Source organism: Manacus vitellinus, unplaced genomic scaffold, assembly GCF_001715985.3.
Source record: "Manacus vitellinus isolate BGI_N305 unplaced genomic scaffold, ASM171598v3 scaffold_12_pilon, whole genome shotgun sequence".
NCBI lineage: Eukaryota > Metazoa > Chordata > Aves > Passeriformes > Pipridae > Manacus > Manacus vitellinus.
The window spans coordinates 8763129-8782242 of NW_021938949.1; the positions used below are offsets into that span (position 1 = coordinate 8763129).

General features: G+C 38.4%; 1 protein-coding gene across 7 annotated transcripts in view; it reads right to left on the reverse strand.

Annotated features, from left to right (window-relative positions):
- The window catches only part of SUN1 (Sad1 and UNC84 domain containing 1), a 29304-nt gene that overhangs the window by 7202 nt on the left and 2988 nt on the right, over window positions 1-19114 (reverse strand). For 2 of the 7 annotated variants that reach the window (XM_029957908.1, XM_018067323.3), the window contains exons 2-14: window positions 15162-15258; window positions 9322-9510; window positions 8800-8990; window positions 7693-7719; window positions 7393-7587; window positions 5601-5723; window positions 4547-4630; window positions 4123-4233; window positions 2630-2728; window positions 1873-1966; window positions 1699-1757; window positions 389-534; window positions 27-251 (exon numbers count right to left, since the gene is read on the reverse strand). In XM_029957908.1, the coding sequence (XP_029813768.1) occupies window positions 27-251; window positions 389-534; window positions 1699-1757; window positions 1873-1966; window positions 2630-2728; window positions 4123-4233; window positions 4547-4630; window positions 5601-5723; window positions 7393-7587; window positions 7693-7719; window positions 8800-8990; window positions 9322-9510; window positions 15162-15238 (1620 nt within the window). In that variant the 5' untranslated portion in view covers window positions 15239-15258. The remainder of the gene's footprint in view (window positions 1-26; window positions 252-388; window positions 535-1698; window positions 1758-1872; window positions 1967-2629; window positions 2729-4122; window positions 4234-4546; window positions 4631-5600; window positions 5724-7392; window positions 7588-7692; window positions 7720-8799; window positions 8991-9321; window positions 9511-15161; window positions 15259-19114) is intronic. The other 5 variants (XM_029957909.1, XM_029957910.1, XM_029957911.1 and 2 more) reach the window with 5 other exon arrangements.

Genomic DNA, 19114 nt, shown 5'->3' on the forward strand with positions numbered 1-19114 from the left:
GGATCAGGAACCATTAACTATCTTACCTTTTCCTCCAATTTCATATCATTAATATATTGACTCATCACATTTTTTATAAGCTTCAGTGTTTCACTTTTGTCACTCATCTTGGCAACCTGATCTTGAAGATTATGGAGCAGAAGCATCATTTTGTTATATTCTTCATTACGGTCATGGCATCTGTCAGACACGACAGCCATTTGCTTTTCCAGCTCACTTATCCGACCAAAATCAAAGATATTTATGGTATCCTGAGGGATGAAGATAATTTTTTTAATATATAAAAATTACCCTTGTGCATCAAGTAGCTATTGCAAAATACTGAAGACAAAGGAGTTAAGAAGTCTTAAAATATATGCAAGTTCCTCCCTGGACTGTTCTCCCTTACCTTTGGAGGTTGCACAGAATGAAAAGAATCATCCTGTGGTTTAGGAACACGAATGGAATCATCTGTTCTCTGTATTCTGTCAACTCTTGTCCAGTTCAGTGGAGGTAATAATGAAATGAAGCCATCAAACCCCCAGAACCACATACCTAGAACAGAAACAAAAAGAAATGTGTGTTCAAAATAATTCTCCCTCCAGACTGCTTATATCTACAAATTTCTTCTTACTTGAGGACAGAAGTTACCTTTAGTTTGCCAGATAGGTGCCACACAATGGACACTTCTCCAGTCTAAACAGTTGACTCACCATGAGTCAGCTTTAAAATTTTTAACTCAAGCACCCAAGAATATCAGGGAACATCCATCAGTACCACTCACAAAGTTGCAAGGCAGGCAACTTGTGTTTATATATCTTAATCTCATACTACTGCTTCCCTGGCACCTTGATCACATTTACTGATTAAGACAGGCCATATTTTCTGAAGGCAGATGTAAATGTTGCTTTTTATCTCCATGGAAAATATGTTGCCTTACACTCCACTTACTACACACCCCATTGCGTAAGAGCTAATAAAATTGGGAGTAAACTTAGGCCTTTATGGAAATAAAATAGCATTTCACAAGATTACACTTCTTTTTGCAATATCTTAGTGAGAAGTAGCAGCATTTTCTACACAGGGTGAACTCTTCCTTCCTTATTCACCCTAGTACAGAGAACTTTGAAACCCCACTGCAGGTTTCCCAGAAGCTTCGTCTTCTCCACAAAATAGCTGCAAGTTTTTAGGACACACAAAGAATTGAAACTGCTTTTCTGAAATGGCCCAGCACTTTTACTAAAAATTTTAAACTGAATTTATTTCAAAATTGACAGCTGATCTGGAACACTGTCTACTAACCAATTTGAAGTGAACAGTAACAAGCAACTAAAACATGGTCTAGAGTATAGGAAAAAGACTTAGGATGAGTTGGTAAAAGAACCCAACAACACTTTTATTGAGACTGACAACAATCAAAGCAATCAGCACACAGCCCACTCTTTCAGTGCTATACCTATGAAGGGAGATAAAGAAAAAAGGACTTCAAAGTACCTACTCACTCAGTCTCTACAAAGAGCTCTGTGCAATTAAATCAAGGGCATTCCTTTCATGGGGAAAGTTTATTGACTTGTCAGTACTCTGAAAGCTTGAATTACTGTCCTGTTCACAAATTTGCTCTTTTCTGCTTCTGCATCTTCTTCATAAACCAACTAAAACTGCTATTTTAGAATAGGTGTAGTACACACATCTATTTGTAAGATAACTAAATTGACATACCTAGTAGAAACAGGAGTGGAATAAGAAACAGTAATGACTTGTAGTTCTTTGGAAGGCATCTAGAGAAAGAGAGAGGAAAGTTACAAGAAACAATACATTTATCATAAATTATTGTTTCATATTACAACTGGTAAATAACTTGCTCATAAACAAATTTTTTCAAAGGATACACACCTTCTTACAAGAAACACCTTCAGCAAAGACATCAGAGTAACAAGCTGATACCACCCAGTTCTAAGCAACCTGTACATGCCAGAAGCTGCCCTCCCTAGAAGACAAAAAATGGGAATGTGAAATGTAATTACTGCAGCACATGTTCAAAGAAACCAAGAAGAGGGACAAGCAGCTGTGGCCAACAATGCTTTGCAGAGCAGAGAAATGCACACGTACAGGCAATGCATGCAGCCTACAGACATCTAGATATCACAAGTACGACAGCATTGTAACATCAGCTACTCAACAAAACCAACAGCCATGCAAGAAGGTGAAGTGCTCCTTTGTTATGACACTGCTATCTCACTGGAAACTCAGTATTAATGTTTGAACACAAGTTATCACGGACTGGAGACTTCAGTAGGTTTCAAGAATTGCAGAGATTAGCAGCATCAGCTTTTGGTAAGAGGAATACCAATACAGGAAATGACTGCCAAACTAAACACACCCCACTGTTCTTGATATCCCACATTCAGTGCTATTCACACACTCATGCCCCCGTGAAACAGCCTGGTTAGTCTCCTGCTAGGCCTGTGAACAGAAATATACTCTCTCATTAAGCCTAATTTGTCAGTAAAGAAAGTAAAGTAGCACATGCATTTCAAAATACAAAAGCTCCAGCACAAGCACAGCTGAATTAAGATAAGCCACATACTGCAGATTCCTAGTTTGTCAAAAGGAACAGGCAAGGCACACACACATGGATTAGAATAGTAACCTGGAGAAAGAATGGCCAGCCAAAGTAGAGACAACACCTTCTGAGACACAAGCCATCCCGTTGCTCCCACTGTTCGCAACACGTGAAGCATAAAGTAACCTGGATTATAACAAATTAACTCCATGTGGTAACTGACACAAATGAGATGAAGGTTCTTTTCAGTACATGCAGTAAAACACTCAATCCCCTGCCCATTACATGCTCTGCAGAATTTTAAACCATACCTTTCAGTAAACTCAAACTTGGTTCTTCACTACTTTAAAGTAAAGCAAGCCACTAATAAATATGAAGCCAAGTAAAACCAAGAAAATTTAGCAATTGAATTCTCATGGACAGAGATAGAATGAAAAACAGCATCTGTGCAGTTAGAATACTACTATTCCAAAATCAAAGTTTACATTTTGTTACATGTTTATCCAACAATGCCATGCAAAGTGTAGCAGAGGATAGCAGAAGAGTACTACCATAAAAACAAGCTTTAAGTACATAATTACTTTAGAAGCATCTTATTTGTTCCAAATTATACATCAAGTCTGTTATCTGGGTTACTGTGCAGAAGAAGGAACAATTAAAATTTTAAATTCCAGTGATGTCTAAGAAATATTGATAAATAAAGTATTCCCTACTAAAACTTGCAAGCAGTACATTTTCATTAAGCTGAGTGTTCCTAAGGATGTTCAACATGACAGTTTTGTATCTCTTAAAGAGAACAAAACCACCACCATCAAAACCCTCCACCCAAGGCACTATAATAAAATGCTGTAACTTAAAGCCCACTGAGGCAAAAAATTACTAAATCCACAACTAGGACTGGTTGTTCTACAGAACAAACTATGTAGTATGTTTAGAAAATAATCCAAAATTTTTAGAATAGCAGATATGTCTGGGTTAATCTGAGGGATTATAGATATACCAACCCAATATTTTGCAAATCATTTAGGTGACTGAAGTGTCCCAAATCATTTTCTTTTGCTGAATAAAGAGCACTCAACAGATCCTTGATGCTTCTGTCACTCAAGCTAGGGAACGCTCATCTCACAGGGAAGAGTCTATCCCTATATAAGATTCCTGTAAAAATTGACTATCACTAGAACAAAAATAAAATGTTAAAACTCCTTTATTCAAATAATCTGCATACCAGTACCTCATACCTTGCTTTTAATAAAAGGCAGCTTTTCAACCTATCAAGCATACAGATCTCCCCAAAGTGCAATAAATGAACCATCTGACTTGTTCTAACATACAACATATACACGATTCCTACTAATATTTACTTATAGGTAAGCATCCTGCCAAGCTTGTAAAACAGCCAGAATCAGAGGAAGAAGTCAGAAAAGAAAGGTGTTAAGTATGTTAGTTTTCTAGGCACTTTACACTTTTAACCTACTTTGACAGATGAAGGAAGGAAGAAAAACCCCAAACACAAATCCTGTATAGTTAACATTGTGAGATTGCGATGCAAAATAAAAGCAAACAAAAAGGTCCAAGTCAACCTGCAGAAGAAAAGGTGTGCCAAATGGTCCTTGCTACCCTTTTGGCCCATGAGGATTGCATGTGGTCTGTGGTGTACATTTCAAGATGTTTCTTCCCCTTACAGTCATCACCTGTTGGTTGCGGTAACAGTTGATTAATGGGACAAAGCCAGGATCAAGCCAAGGTTGTTACAAGATAAGGTGAACAAGGCTATTTCACAGTATCAGTTATCAGACCAAAAACTCCTAAGGAAATTCAGGGCAATAAAACTTGCTTGGGGAAATACTACAACAACAGGTGATCACCAGTCACCCTCTACATGGAAGTGCAAAGCGAATATTTACTTTGTAGCTTCCACAGTGTCACGGGGTGTCTGATACTACTATTACAGCAACAACCTGGTGTACAGCCCAAGGCTGAGACAACACTAATCACTATACTTACATATTGATTCCTCATTCACACCAAGATGTCTATCTTCTCTGTAAAACTCCTTTACATTCATGCTTCCACAGTAGTCCGAGTGAGCTGCAACACATTCAAAAAGCACATAAAGAATCTAATTCTCAAGTCCAAAGCCTTTCATATATGTAGATTTTAGCTAAACCGCCTCGGTTCACTATTAAAATCAGATTACTCACAGGAAACATGAAAAATGATTGAGGAAGAAGCCTACTCTGGGCAATCTTATTCTTTGATAAATATCAGGGGGCCTCTTGGTTGAAAAATATTTCTGTTTCTTTTCAGATAGCAAAGTTTGTAAAAAAACCCCAAACCCTAAGTAACAACTCATCAAGTTCCCTGTTCCCAACATTTCCATCAAATGGGCCAACCATTACATCTCTGTGTGTTTTTTAACAGAGTTGTTAAAAGGAGGAGAAAGCATTAGCAAGCTATCTGAGCAGAGAGAATGGGGAAAGCAAAGTTCTACTCACACACAAAACTCGGTTACCTTCTGCCTATGGCAATTTAACTTCACTCTCAGAGCATGTATTATAGAAAAGAAAGCACCGAAGAAGAAATTAGTGTTTTCAAAGAAAACAAGATGTGCTTCACAGGAGCGCAGAGTGATGATGGCAGTTTTAGTTTTGCAAGATCTAATCAAGCTTTTAAGTGCAGAGCAGGTTTAAGGGTAACAAGATGGACCTAAAGACATTGAAAAGTTAGGATTTGACACTATCACACCAGGTTTTAAAAATCAACTTAAGTTTCTCAGTTTAAAAATTGCCCTCTATCGCTTTCTAGTGAAAACTGACATGTGAATCCTAACCCTAACACAGATCTTGTATATGGGAATCTTGGTACTTTCAAAAGAGAGGGGAGGTATGAAAAGTGTAGCACAGCTGAGGTAATAATAAAGAGGGAGAAAGACAGGAGCCAGCCAAAAGACTATAGAAAAAGAACACTATAGTGCCAAAGATGAAGACCATAAGAAAGAAAAACCAAAACACACACTCTGGCTTTGTGTAGAGACCAAGGAGGACAACTGAAAAGGTACCTTTGTTTTCATAACCCAGCTTCAGCAAAACCATTTGAAATAGTTGCACTAATAGTGATGCAAAAGATGCTGCAGTATGTTTGACCAATCGTAGAATCTTACTCATGTAGAAATAGGTTCCTCCTATTGAAAAAAACAGTGTGAATACAAATTATTCATTTACAGAAAGATGTAATTCTGTTTTCTGGACACCATTAGCTTGTGTAAGAGTGAGGATGAAGCACAGAAAAGCCTTTGTTTAGCCTAGAGTATGAAACTCAAGCAAGTGTGCTTTGAAAAGTCTAGATGTCTTAGACATTACATCAAAGCTTTTGTAAGAACCACACATCCTAGGGATAATGACTTCAAGGCAAAATGTATGACTTCAGCAAGAACACATTTGCTTAGTGAGAATGCAGAACTCTAAATAGCAATGAATTCCTTGCCTAGGGAACTCAGGATTCCTCACTGATGTGAGCTGCAGACAAACTGCATTATTTTGGATCCGAAAGGGTGAGGATTTTCACTACCTTCTCTGCTGATACACCAGAGGAAGTTCCTACAGTGGCCTGCCTGAAGTGCTGGAGGCACACCCAGAATCACAGAATAAAGCAGCAGTCCAGCACTGCTGCTTTCTTAGACAGCCACACTCCAAAAACCTGCCACAATTGTGTGCTCTTCCCCAACCACATGACCCCCAAATTTAACTCAAACTTCTAGATCAAAGTTCAAAGGAATGTACAACGATGACTAAAATTCTCTTATGTGAATACCAACTCAGGAGCATAGAAAAGAGTTTTCATGCAGTGTCATGTTAAGTAGTTGATTGTGACAAGTCAAAAGAATTCCAACCTGTGCTACACAGTAACTAAAGTGAAATACTTGCCTCAAAGCATTTGAAGTCACATCCTATAGCCCAAACAAACTAATTTCTTGCAACTGAGAACACCCTTCATTCAAGAATAACAAACCTATAGAATCCTAAAATTGGTTCTTTTCTAATTCAAGGTCATTTAAGAAACAAATCCTTTGTGGTAACTGTGGACTACCAACAATCCAGAAGCTCAAGATGCTGTGCAAGAGGCAGGCAGACAAGCCCAGACACTGAGAGCAACAATCCATTCAGTGGAGATTGTCTTGGAAAGGCAGAACCTTATTTGCACAGACTCATTTGTTTTCAAGCTCTCAAAATGTAGTCACTAGGAAGACTCTTTGGAATCAAGTTTTTTCCCTTTGGAGTTCAGTTTTTCATATAGAGGTTTAGCTTCTAGAAACATTCTAGAAAGCCACAAGGTTAAGTGAGGAGAAAAAAATGAAGCAGGAAGTAAAAAAGCCTCAAGAGATTTCCTGGATAGCAGAAGCACTGCAAAGTAACAATTCTGCTCAATCTTGAAAGTTCAAATCATGTAAGAGATAAAAAATAACATGAGAAAAAGCATAGAAAGTTTCTATCTGAAAACCATGACCAAAAACTTCATAGACAGATCCACACAGACCTGGCATCAGATTAGGAGACTCTTACAATCAGTGCTGGTGGGGCAAATAATTTTATCATTTAAGGTACCAGAGCATTTTCATTTTTGATTGTTTCAATCCTACAGCAGCACTGAAAATCAGTAGGTAATCACATATCAGAAGCTGACAAGTACATAAAATTTCAACCGATACAGACAAAGGTATTTCATATAAGCTGATCTCTGGAATTCCGTTATTGGCAACTTTACCAGGGCAGCAAAAGTGCTTAAATAACACTAGATGGAAAATGAACCAACTGAACCGTACATCAGACAGAACACAAGAGAAAGTCACTTACTAGATGCCTGTTTCTGGCTCCTGTCCCGAGTGTAGATCCTGGAGGATGGCACGTGAGCAGCCGAGTAGGCGGTGAGGACCTCCTTGCGCTCGGACAGCATGCTGCAGTCGCTGCACGTGTAGCCGTTCATCGGGGGCTGCAGCTCTGCTGCTCCTGCTATGTCACCATTGCCCTGCAGCAGTGTAGTGTCACTACCTGCCAAAGCCAGAGCACAACACCCAGAGCACCCACGTCAGTACTGCCAGCACTGGGTGCTGTCACACAGAAGGCGTGTGGAAGGAAAAAGCAAAGTGTAGTTACCTTTAGGGTCGCCTTCTTCATCAAGACCTTCAAAGGGAAAAAAAACCAAACAAATTTGGTCCCAAATATAAGAAAGGCCTGTATTTAACCACAGTATCAGACAAACTCAAGTCAAAAGTCCTACTAATTTTAAGGCTTCAAAGAAAGGCACTTTACAATTAGCATTTAACATATTTTGCAGCCAATCAGAGAAACATGTATCCGCACAGTAGGGTAAGTTGTGAAAAGTATTCCATCATGGAAGGCGTAGACAAAATAATATGAATGACAACTACACCTTTACTTAGCTTCCATGTGACTTTAAAGCAGCTAATTACAAGCTTACAGTGTTTCTGTTGCTTGGTAACTATTTCAACACCACTGTATTTAAGATTCTGTTTTACAAGCCAGGTAATCTCAAGTTTAGAAGCGGTTCTACCAAGATTGAAACAATTCTTCCCATTAGGACTGTGGGAAGGTCACAAGTGTACTGACTAGAAACAAACAGTCTGAACTGGGAGATAAAATAAATTGTTGATCTTCTCCTACAGAAGACTTTCATAGACAACTCTCATATTTTTCTCTTTGTTGAAGAAAGCAGGTTCCAGGAAAGTATACTTTTATATACTTGCAAAACCAAACCAGCCAGCCACACACAAAAACCCTTTAGGGAAATCCTCAAGTGCCACTGATTTGAAACTTTCAGATTAAGGTATGTTGAAATACACTTTTGCCTATAACAAAGAAGAAAATGCTTTTCCTTTGTATTTTCAAAGACAAGTTATATGTTTACCATTCTTTAAATACAGTACTCTGTGTACCTTTTGAAGAAAGTAATGATAGGAGATAATTATGGTGTTGCATCACAAAATTATATATGTTTACTGGCATATTAAATTGACAGTACAACTTGTCTTGATGTTAACTATGCCAGTAAATCAAGTTTACATACTGGACCACAAATTTCCAGTGGGCATCTTAGCAAGCAGACACCTACAGCAGAAATATAAGTGCACACACGTTTAGGGACAGGATGGAAAACAGGTGGGGAAAAGATCGTGAATTTATACACACCAAACTGTAAACTGTTTCCACAGTTTGATACAAGAAATAGCAATCATTGCCTACCCCAGAAATGATCAACTTCTGTCTGCTCTCGAATCAAAGACTCGTCCAATATAGTGGATACCATTGATGTATCACTGGCATGGCTATTGAAACTGCTCTGGCTAAAAATAGATGAGCTGGACAGATTTTTCCTCGGCGTGTGTCTTACGCTGACAGGCTGTTTGTTCAGACTTTTGCGTTGCTTTACCATCCTAGGAAACGAAGCAAAGACAGGTAAGACACAGCACTAAACACACAAATTTCTGTTAATCTCTCACTTTATAAGGAATAAACAGTCATTTCAACACTGATGTGACTACACAGAGCAGATTAATTTTAAAAGGAAATCTTCACCCTCCAGCACCTGCATTTTTACAAAGATTTTGTTGCAAACCACATACTGAACATAAATTTCAAAATATGGCAGTAAATACCGAGAACAAAGAATAAACCAGCAGGTGACCTGTTTGCATTATTGTGTTCAAACAGTAAGCCTCAGGATTCCAACCCACAAATTAACTTGTGATGATTAAAAATGCTTACTTAGAGGACTGTTCTCTGAAGGACACGTTTCCGGCGTAAGAGCTGTCGTGAAGGGAATCACTGCGTCCATCCTCTGCTTGGCTGTATCCCGCTAACCGTAAACTACGCCGGGACATCCTCGGGGAATCAAACACTGGATCTATTTTGTTTTCAGTCTCAAAATCCAAAGCAGATGAAGAATAACTTGAACTGCAGTAAAATAAGAACAGCGACGTTACTAGGGGAATTTTCAACCTGGTAACAAACATGCCCTTCAAGCCAGTCAAAGTTTCCATTAAAAGCAGTTTATTCAGGGTTACGGTGCAATTTCCACAAGACACGCCACGTAACCCAAATAATCTAGACATGTGTAGATATTCAAGGTTCTCCCAAGCAATTCATATTACAAGTTCTACAACTGAAAGCAAATCACAGTTAGAAAGAAACAACCACCATGGAAACCATGTTTGAAGTTTAGCCAGAGCAAGCACTCATTCTTAAGGGACCAATTTGAGAGTGGAATCCATATGACAGTTTCATCACCACACCCAGTAGCAAATTAAAAATCATGACATGCTCTAAGTTGCAAAGTAAAGATTAGTTTTTAGTCAAAGTTTATTTTTGTCTATTTTTTGTTTGCCAAGTCCTTGTTTTGAGAACCAAAGATCCGTATGCCACATTACTCTGAGTTTCCATCTCTCAACAAGTAGGAACTTCCTCCCTTTAATATATTTAAAGACTTTCCTACTTCAGCTACTTCAGTTTAACTACTATAACTTTTTTTTTAAAAGCGGATTAAAAAGATTTCTTAATTTAATGCACATCATTGAAATATTTAACTCTGAGCAAACAAAAAATATTTAAAGACTTTAATTTGTTTTTTTCCACAGAGGCAAGTTTACACATAGATAACTTTCATATCACTGTCCTGGGAACTTCACATTTCAACATGTGATTCTCTCAGAACCTCCATAAAAACTTACAGTGAAGACAATGCAGCAACACAAGGCAAACACAAAGATATTAAACCAAGGAGTCTGTAAGAAATACACTTGGAAAAGCAGAAGTTTAGCCTAAAGCAGAATACTCATACTTACAACCCAGGAAAACATTCAGTTATGTAAGTGAGCAGACAGAGGCTGTTGCAAGGGCACAGCACAGCAGGTCAGGCTCTAGAACCACTCAGCCCTGTGACCCACAGCATCCAAATGCTAAGTGCCCTAGGACAGTTCTCATAAGGGCTCTGTCCCCTCTCAGGGCACAGGGATGTAACTGCAGTTACTTCAGTGTTCCTGGGGTTTTTCATTTGGTTTTTTTAAAGAGCTGAACAAGATACTGTTAACCACAGCAGCTCCTTATCCCCAAAACTCCAAACAAAAACATGCAAGCAAATTAGATTTGAATGAGTAGATTCTGCTGCGCAATCTATATTTGAAATGGAAGCTTTCCCTTTAAAAAAAATACAGAGAAATAGCTACTATAAAATGTATTTGTGCAAAAAAAATTTAATGGAAATAGTTTTCTTACACAATCATTAAAGATCTCAGAACACCACAAAGGAATAACATGATATGTATTGTATTACTTTAGCATACAAGTTAACACCAGAAGGCCTTGGAGCTACACTTACAGTAATGATGCAATTCTGACAAGCTGGTGCTTTTGAAGCAAGTTTCTTCATTGCTCCACAATGCAAAGTAAAGCACATAAGACAGGACTATGTCAGACCACACGAACTGCATTTCTTTCAGCTAAAAAAACTAACCCAGACAACACATTGCAGGAAAACATCTTGTGGCTCCAGCAGCAGCTGGGCATTCAGCCCACAGGGCCAGCCCAGAGTCTGTCCAAAGTAACTTCTTCAATTGTCCAGAGGTGCCCAGATTTGGTGGCAGGTGTTTGGCACTGTGCTGGATCTCACTGGTGTGCCCTGCTCACCCTGGCACGTGCAGTGCAACCCTGTGCAAGGCAGGAGCCTGAGCACAGCTTAAGACAAACCCAGCATACATTGCTATATACATTAGGCTTATTAATCCCTGCTTGCATTTGGCTGGAAGGGGGAGAAGAAATAAGACACTTTTTCTCATGTACCTCACAAATTGTAGACTAAAGAATATAACTTCTACAGTTTCCAAAAGTACTAAGTACAGATAACTCACATTGTGACAGATGTGAAGTGAGAATAGGGGTTAAATGTGGCTCCTCCTGTTGTTATTCTGAAAGCATCAGAGGCACAACAGTTTTCTATTGAGTCCCTCCCTAAACAGTTGTTTCAGAACCCAGTTTTGCTATTTACACTTGCCACTACGCATTTGCTTTTCCTCATCTTCACCCAACGTTTCTTACAGATACTCAATTCACAAGAACACAGAGTACACAGAACACACTGACAGCTGTGACCAGCCTCAATTTGTTTCTGTTTATGAACACTTGCTGTTACCAAGTATCTCAGTGAGCATTACATCAATCTGGGTTGAATACAGAGCTTGGAGTTGGGCTCCACTATCTAAAAAAACTATAAAAATCATGGAATCTTTTCCTTTTTAAACAAAAGGAGCTTGTGTCTCACGCAGGATAATAATTCTCTTCACATTATCTGTCCTCTGTCAGGACAGTACCTAGAAGTCTCCTAACTTGCCATCTCACTTTCCACACTTTGGAATGCGGCCTTTTTTCTTCTACAGAAAAGATTACAGTAAATAAAAAACCACTGTCTTTCCTTTTGAGGGTCAGAAATGAACATGTACATTGATGGTACTTCTATGCAATATGTACAGCTAACCAAAAAAGCATCTCAAGGTGGGATGCAATCAGCCCACGCTCTCAGATAACCTACGCAAACAGTGCAGACTTTGGTTCCTTCCCCCCACAAACAGCTCCTGTGGTTGCTGGCAGAGCTGCTGACTGGATCTAGTCTTACATTTCCAGCTTCTATTACCTTGATACCTCCTTCACATGAGCTTCTACAGAATAAGAATGTCCCAGACTTCAGTGGGTTTTCAAGTTATAAATATATTAGTGGAATGAGAATGAGGTCTGCCAATTTTAGCACACCTATAGCTTTGTCTGACAGACCTTAAATGTCATTTATTTTTAAGTATTCCTTAGAATGAAATGGGCAGTGCTGTTCTTGATTATTCAAGATAACAGATAAATGCAACACACCCAGAGAAGTACAGCTAAACAGACATCATCCAACATGGACACAGGTACATGAGCACTGTACAAACATTCATATGCTATCTGACCAGGGCATCACTTACACTACCTGAGCAAGAGCAGACACTACCTTGAGTTGTTCAGTTATTGCTTCCATCAGTCCCCAAACATACATAAAAACCCCCAAAGGATTTTATTCAACTACTGTGCAGAAAGTTACATCCTGATTGAATGCTCTGACACAGAAAAAAAAAAAAATCAAACCAAATTCTTACTGATTTAATCCATATTTGTGAAGTGCTGAAGGCATTCAAATTGACAACACAACTCAAAAGATGAAGGTGACTAAAAGGAAAGATCAGCCTCAAGAGGGGGGTGTAAATTATATGTCGACAAGTGGGTGAGATTCACAAGTTTGACTTGCATTTGGAGGAGGATAAAGATTATTTAGGTATATCAGTTTAATGTTTTTCTGCTTTGGAGGAATAAAAGCACAAAGCTGAAACACTACTGGAATTACTGCATGTTCATAACTGTGAGTATTAATATAAGTTCTATTAATAAGTCATAGCCAACTCTATTAATAGCTTTGTGGTATCAAACTTCACTGCACTGCTTTCTGCAGGGCTACGTGCACAAGCCAATTTCTTTAAAGAAATTCTCAGGCAGATTTTGTAAAAATGAATTGTCAAAGGCAGAACAAACCAGACTAGAATATAAGCAAAACAAACACAAGTGAGCAGAGAGAAGGAATGAACTGCAACAAGAAAATATTTCTGATTAGCAACTCTCCCTTTCCTCAGATTCTTCAAACATTGTCTGACCCGAGGCAGGATGAGCTACAGTAATACAGGTCATCCTGCACAGGTTCAGCAAGCAGACACACAGTAAGAGGATGCTCAAAAGACTGTAGTTTACTCTCTTGACACCCTGAAAGCAGCATCAAGACAGTGTACCAAGTAGTTTCCCCCTATTATTTTAATATTTGGGGCTTCACAGAATTTTTCACGAGGGAATTTTAAAGAAAGTGCTTGCCAATTCTTCCTTTCTACACAAGGAAGAATTACAATGAATTAATTCAACCTAGTTTAACTATACTTGCCTTCATTAACTCAGTTATTAGACTTCAGATTATCCATCTCTATCCGTACTTGAATAACTATACTTAATACACTTTAACACAGCAAAATGGCAAACTTCAAAGTTTCAAGATACATAACCCTCCTTCTCCATAAATTCTCTGTTTTGCAAAAGAACAGTCTTCATTCCTGCAGGAAGACAAACACTCCAGTTGTCTTCTACACAAATCCCACCAGAGTAGTAATGAACTATCCTCTAGATGTCCAGTTGGATTTATCATCCTGCATCTTCCTTTCTTCTTGCACACAGTTTTGCTGGACATGAGCTTTGGACAAGAACACCACAGGAGCAAAGATTAACCTGCCAGGAGTTACAATATTTTGGCCAATCTCTAAGGTACATTTGCAACACAGAGGTAACTAAAACATCTCAGTAATACAGGAGTGAAACAAGGCACTTAAATCACCTTTCCTTGTCTAGCATGCTTTTCTTCAAGTTAGTAAACAAGCTGGTACTCAACCACATTTTACCAATTATTTTCATAAGATTCATGAAGAATTGTAATTCAATTGATGCAACATAAAGCACATCACCTTTTACAACACTACTGACATCAGGTTATCGTTTAAGGAAAAAAAAAAAAGCCATGATCCCCAACAAAAACTGACAATGCTACAGTTTTGGAGCACACAAAAGCAAGAGTATTAGTCAATGATCTCTTAATTCTACAGTTTTTCCAACTTCTGTTTTATTGGCAAGTAGCCAAGTGTTCGCCAATCTATATACTGCATTTTGATATGCAATAGACAATAATGACTTACAGACACAGAACAGGAAGACAATCTCATCCTGCATCCTAATGAACAATCTTTTTCTTTTAAACTTAAAATTAGCTAAACCAGTAACTCAGGCTCACTGACATATACTTATTTCGAATTATATCTACTATCTCAACATCAGGAAAAGCTCCACAGATCAAAACAGTTATAATCTGCTCTATTAATACTAAAAATCTCAAATGGGCAACATTTATTCTGAATACATAATACAAAAACTAGCAAACAGTGTTACTTTTTAGAAAACTGAAGCGATTTAAGAAAAACAATCTAATAATAGTCAGTTTAATAAAAATACACAAGATAAAACAAGTTCATTAGAACACAGATTTTACATTCACACAACAACCAGTTTTGCCAAAAAAAGTAATCAATATGTTACTCCCAGCCACATTCCACATTAGCAGCAATGAGTGCACATCAATCAGTGTTTTAAAGTGAAAACAGTCCCAAGTCACAAAAGAAAGCACACTCAAAAGTTACAAGACACAAAACATCTAAGAATTTTGATGACATATTTATAGAAATCAAACAGCAGTTGTAACTAGGCGGGCACAAGTTATTCATAGCAACTAATAAACACTGACTCATTTTCTTAGTCATTGTCCTCTTAGTTCAACAAGTCTTTTTTTTTCCTCCATTTAGGAGAGAGTTGTTTTCAAACCACACTAGATAAAGTACGTGTCTTCAAACAAGTCAGCTACTTACCACGAAAGCTAAACTCTCCAGAGTTAGCAACGTTCAGAGAACATACAGTTTCTCTACAAGAAGAAAAAGAGTTCTCACCTGAGTGCATATGTATAGCCAGTGTTCTCTGGCAGACATTGGGGAGGAGTGTACGTATGTAGACGTGAAAAGTCCATGTTGACTGTTTCAAATCATACTGTAAAAGGTGAAAATAAAGTAATGCAATGACTTAAAATTATGCCAAGTCAATGTAAGAGCCCTTGCACTGTTCAGCCTGTGTTATTAAGTACTGAAATAAAAAAAGCTGTTACCAGAAACATGGAGCTCTCAGTATTGGAGCAGCATTGCTGCTAGTGCCAGATATCCCTTATCATTACTGCAGGAAGCTGGGGGTATTTCTGACTGGGACTTTCTTTATGATACTCTGCTTCCAGCTATTTCCGAGTTCTCTGGAACGCTACTGTAACAGGATCCAAGCTCTTATCACAGCTATGCTACAGCACTTCCACAGGAACCAAGTCAGGCTGGCATCCCCAAAACCTAAGCATAAAAATCTAAACAGCTACACAGCTGAGTTTCAGAGATCTCTTCACAAGGAGTTTTGCACTGAGAGCCCACTGGGCAAAGCACGGGCTGCTCTGTGCACCAACTAACATAATGCAGATGAAACTTGAGACAAGTTTTTACATACAGTCAAATCATTTCACTCTACAACCTTTGAACACCACCCACTAAGCTGCGAAGGAGTATCCTTCATTTCACATAAAATTCTAATATATGGTATTGGATAATTTATTCCTGTCATTAAAACCACTGACTACACACCCCGGCAGAAGAGCCAACTGCAAAATGACTCACAGGGCTAGAATTAGGCACATTTTCCAGAGTGCCATCCACTTCCAAAAAAACCCCAAAAAACAAAACTACCAAACCAAAACCATCCAAGCAACACTTGTAAAACTTTCCATGGGGCCTTTGAAAGCTTTAGGAAGAAAATAAAAACTGATGTTATCCTTTCAACAAACTTGCAGAGCTGCACGGGTGACTACTTATTGTATTATGAACAATTTGACTTTCAAGTTTAAAATATCTGCAAAATCCTTGAGCCCTTCTCAGTTTTATTAGCCACAAGAAAAGTTTTGCTTTTCTAGAAAGATTCTCTGGTGATGGCTTATTTGTGGTTAACAAATAGGGATTTGGTTATGCTGGATTTGCATGGTTAGCAAAGCAGAATCCTGGCTATTTTCAGATTACCTACAGCTCCTGTTTCAAGAGCAGTAAAAGATATTCCACACAACTGTGATGACATACCTAAACCAGGGTAAAAATATCTCCTGCTACACTCTAATTCTTATAATCAAAACAACAAGTCTCTCATTTTGGAGGTGCACTTTCCTACACTGAAATAAGAGTTTTTATTTATATAGCTACCTATACGTAAGAGAGAGGGACAAAAAGCAATGTCACAGGTACAGATTAAAGCAGCTCAAAAAGAAATCTGTACATGCAACATCAAAATGCTCTTAGTCATTCCACCTGTAGCCTCCAAATCCTTAGGTCAGTAAGGCAGGAAGATATTTCCATTACTACTGAAGTCAGTTTCCTTCTTGTTTTCACAAAAATAAAAACTTACAGGCCTAAACATTGTGGTTTTCTGAATGCAAGCACCTCCCATCCATTTGTGGGGTTAATGAAAAATAAGGTCTCACTTCTGCTATTTACTTTTTTTTTTTCAGTATTATAGAACACATTTCCATTAAGTGATCTTTCTGTACACTCAGTTCATTTGTCCCAGAGCTATAATGCTTTCACTGACTTGTATATAAAATTTGTTGTTTGTTTGGAGGAAGCTTAAATCAGTAGTGCGGAAGTATTAGCAAAGCAGTCTCATTCTCTTGGTAGAATAAGCAGCAAATTCTGCTACAATACATAACAACTGCTGCCTTACTTTATCAACAAATAAGAGCTCAATTTAGCACATAGGAAATGGGGACCAGAGAGCAACGGCTCTCCAGTAACGAAAGTGGAAATACAATGAATTTCAAGACGAGGGATGTTGATAATATCAGATAACACTTGTTTTAAAGAACAGCAAAACATATTTCTCATACATATGCCTACTGAAATTCAAAACTATGATTGAGGATGATCAGTTTGAATTGGTTTATTTTTAACACATAAGCTATGGAAACCTTCTGTTAATTTCCACTGGAGCTGATGTGTGTGCTTGGCACGCATCATTTAATCACAAAACCTATTTTTTAACTGGCAACTCAGTAGCTGATATAATCCTTTTGACACTATGGGAGAGAGCTTTGAGTAGCTCCCCAGCTCCTCCCCATCTCTGCTGCCCATATGAGCAGGGCAACGGCCGACTTTGAAAAACAACATATTGGCTCAGTTTCTCTCGAGTCCTTTTCCCCTTCACCACCAGTTCTCTACTTACTTGGCTTCTGAAGAAATCAAATGCTAGAATTTAAATAGTATTTCTTACTTGATAAGGTTTTAATTGTATCATTAAGTTATTACAGACAAGATATGTACTTGACAATGGCAGTGCAAACTGCAAAGCCTGGGAGGTATTTATGCGTAGGACTATTAATAGCCCGTTTTCATAGCACCCAGCTCTCCAGTAAAGATATCAGGTTTGCCATCTAAACACCACGGTTAGAAATCACTCTCAGAAGATTTAAGGGCTTGGTTTGATTCACTGTTTGTCTGATGCTCTAAAATTAATTCAGGCTCAAGGGGGAAAACCTTTACTCAATTTTTCAAAGCAACAAAACAGGACTGACTTAAACAGAACTTGAAAAATCATCTTCAGAGATGACCACCATAATTTTCAAAAATGGGCATCTAAAATTTACTATGCAACTGGATTTTTTTTAAAACCTGGCTATTAGTTCAGCAGCTTAATTTTAGTTATTCATCTCTTCAAAACAAATGATTAACCTGATTTATTTAAAAATATTCTACATGCTAATTACAGAATAGGGGTGGGTAGGCAGAGGACAGTAACTCTCTCTAATTTGTTCACTCATGTTTAACAGCACTCCACCTTGCAGGTATTATCATTCTTCTTGCTTATGAAACTTTCATACACAACTGGAACAGAAAGACACGCCAATAAAGAATTTTGAAAATTTAAAACCCACAAAACTTGGCAGAGAACCTGGGAGGTGGGTACAGCTGTTAGTTCCAGTTTGAGCACTTCTAGGTGTGCAGCATGTTTCTGATTTAGGTACCACAGATCTGCCTGGACTCAGATCCAGAGATCTTTTACCATCAGCCGTGTTGCAAGCGTTACTAGGCCCAAACTTTAAGTAGCCTTTTTTTCTTCTTCAGAAGCCTATAAACATCTAAGTACTAAGGGATGTACAGTGCAAGAAGTAAGCATAGAGTTATATAAAATCCCTAAGTAAACAGAATACCTACAGTCCCTTTCAAAACCAGGCAGCCTCAACAAAACCCCTAGTACCACAGCTTCCTGTGCCATCCTGGCTTCCAGGGAGGGTGATGAGATGCTCCACGAGTGGCCTTTTTGCAAATTAGCATCACAAGGCAGGGGAGCAGCACCAAACACTGAACATGCACTACAAACACTTCCCAAGGACTGAGACAAACCCTCACTTATGGCTTTTGGGGCCCATGAACAGACTTTCACAAACACAGTGTCCAGGCGGTTCCTCACGAACACCCTTTGTGACAAAGGAAGTGGTTAATTGCCATTTCACAAACAGAACCCTGGCACAGCAGAAATACTCACCGAAGCCCATCAGAAAACAAGAAAATTTGCAAGACAACATGTCTTACTTTTAAGATCACAAGGGGCAAAAAAATTTTTAACTGAAGTCTTAGAGAGATGTTGGTGGTATTACTTCACCTAGAACCCATGCTACTCTATACCTAGGAAAGCCAACTAAGTTTAAGTCACTATGATTTAACACAGTAATGCCACCAATGCTAAGCAGACTTTTGGGCAAATTATTAATAACAATGAAACTGGAGTATGCAACTCCATCAATTCCTGAGAGCAAACCATTTTTTCACTT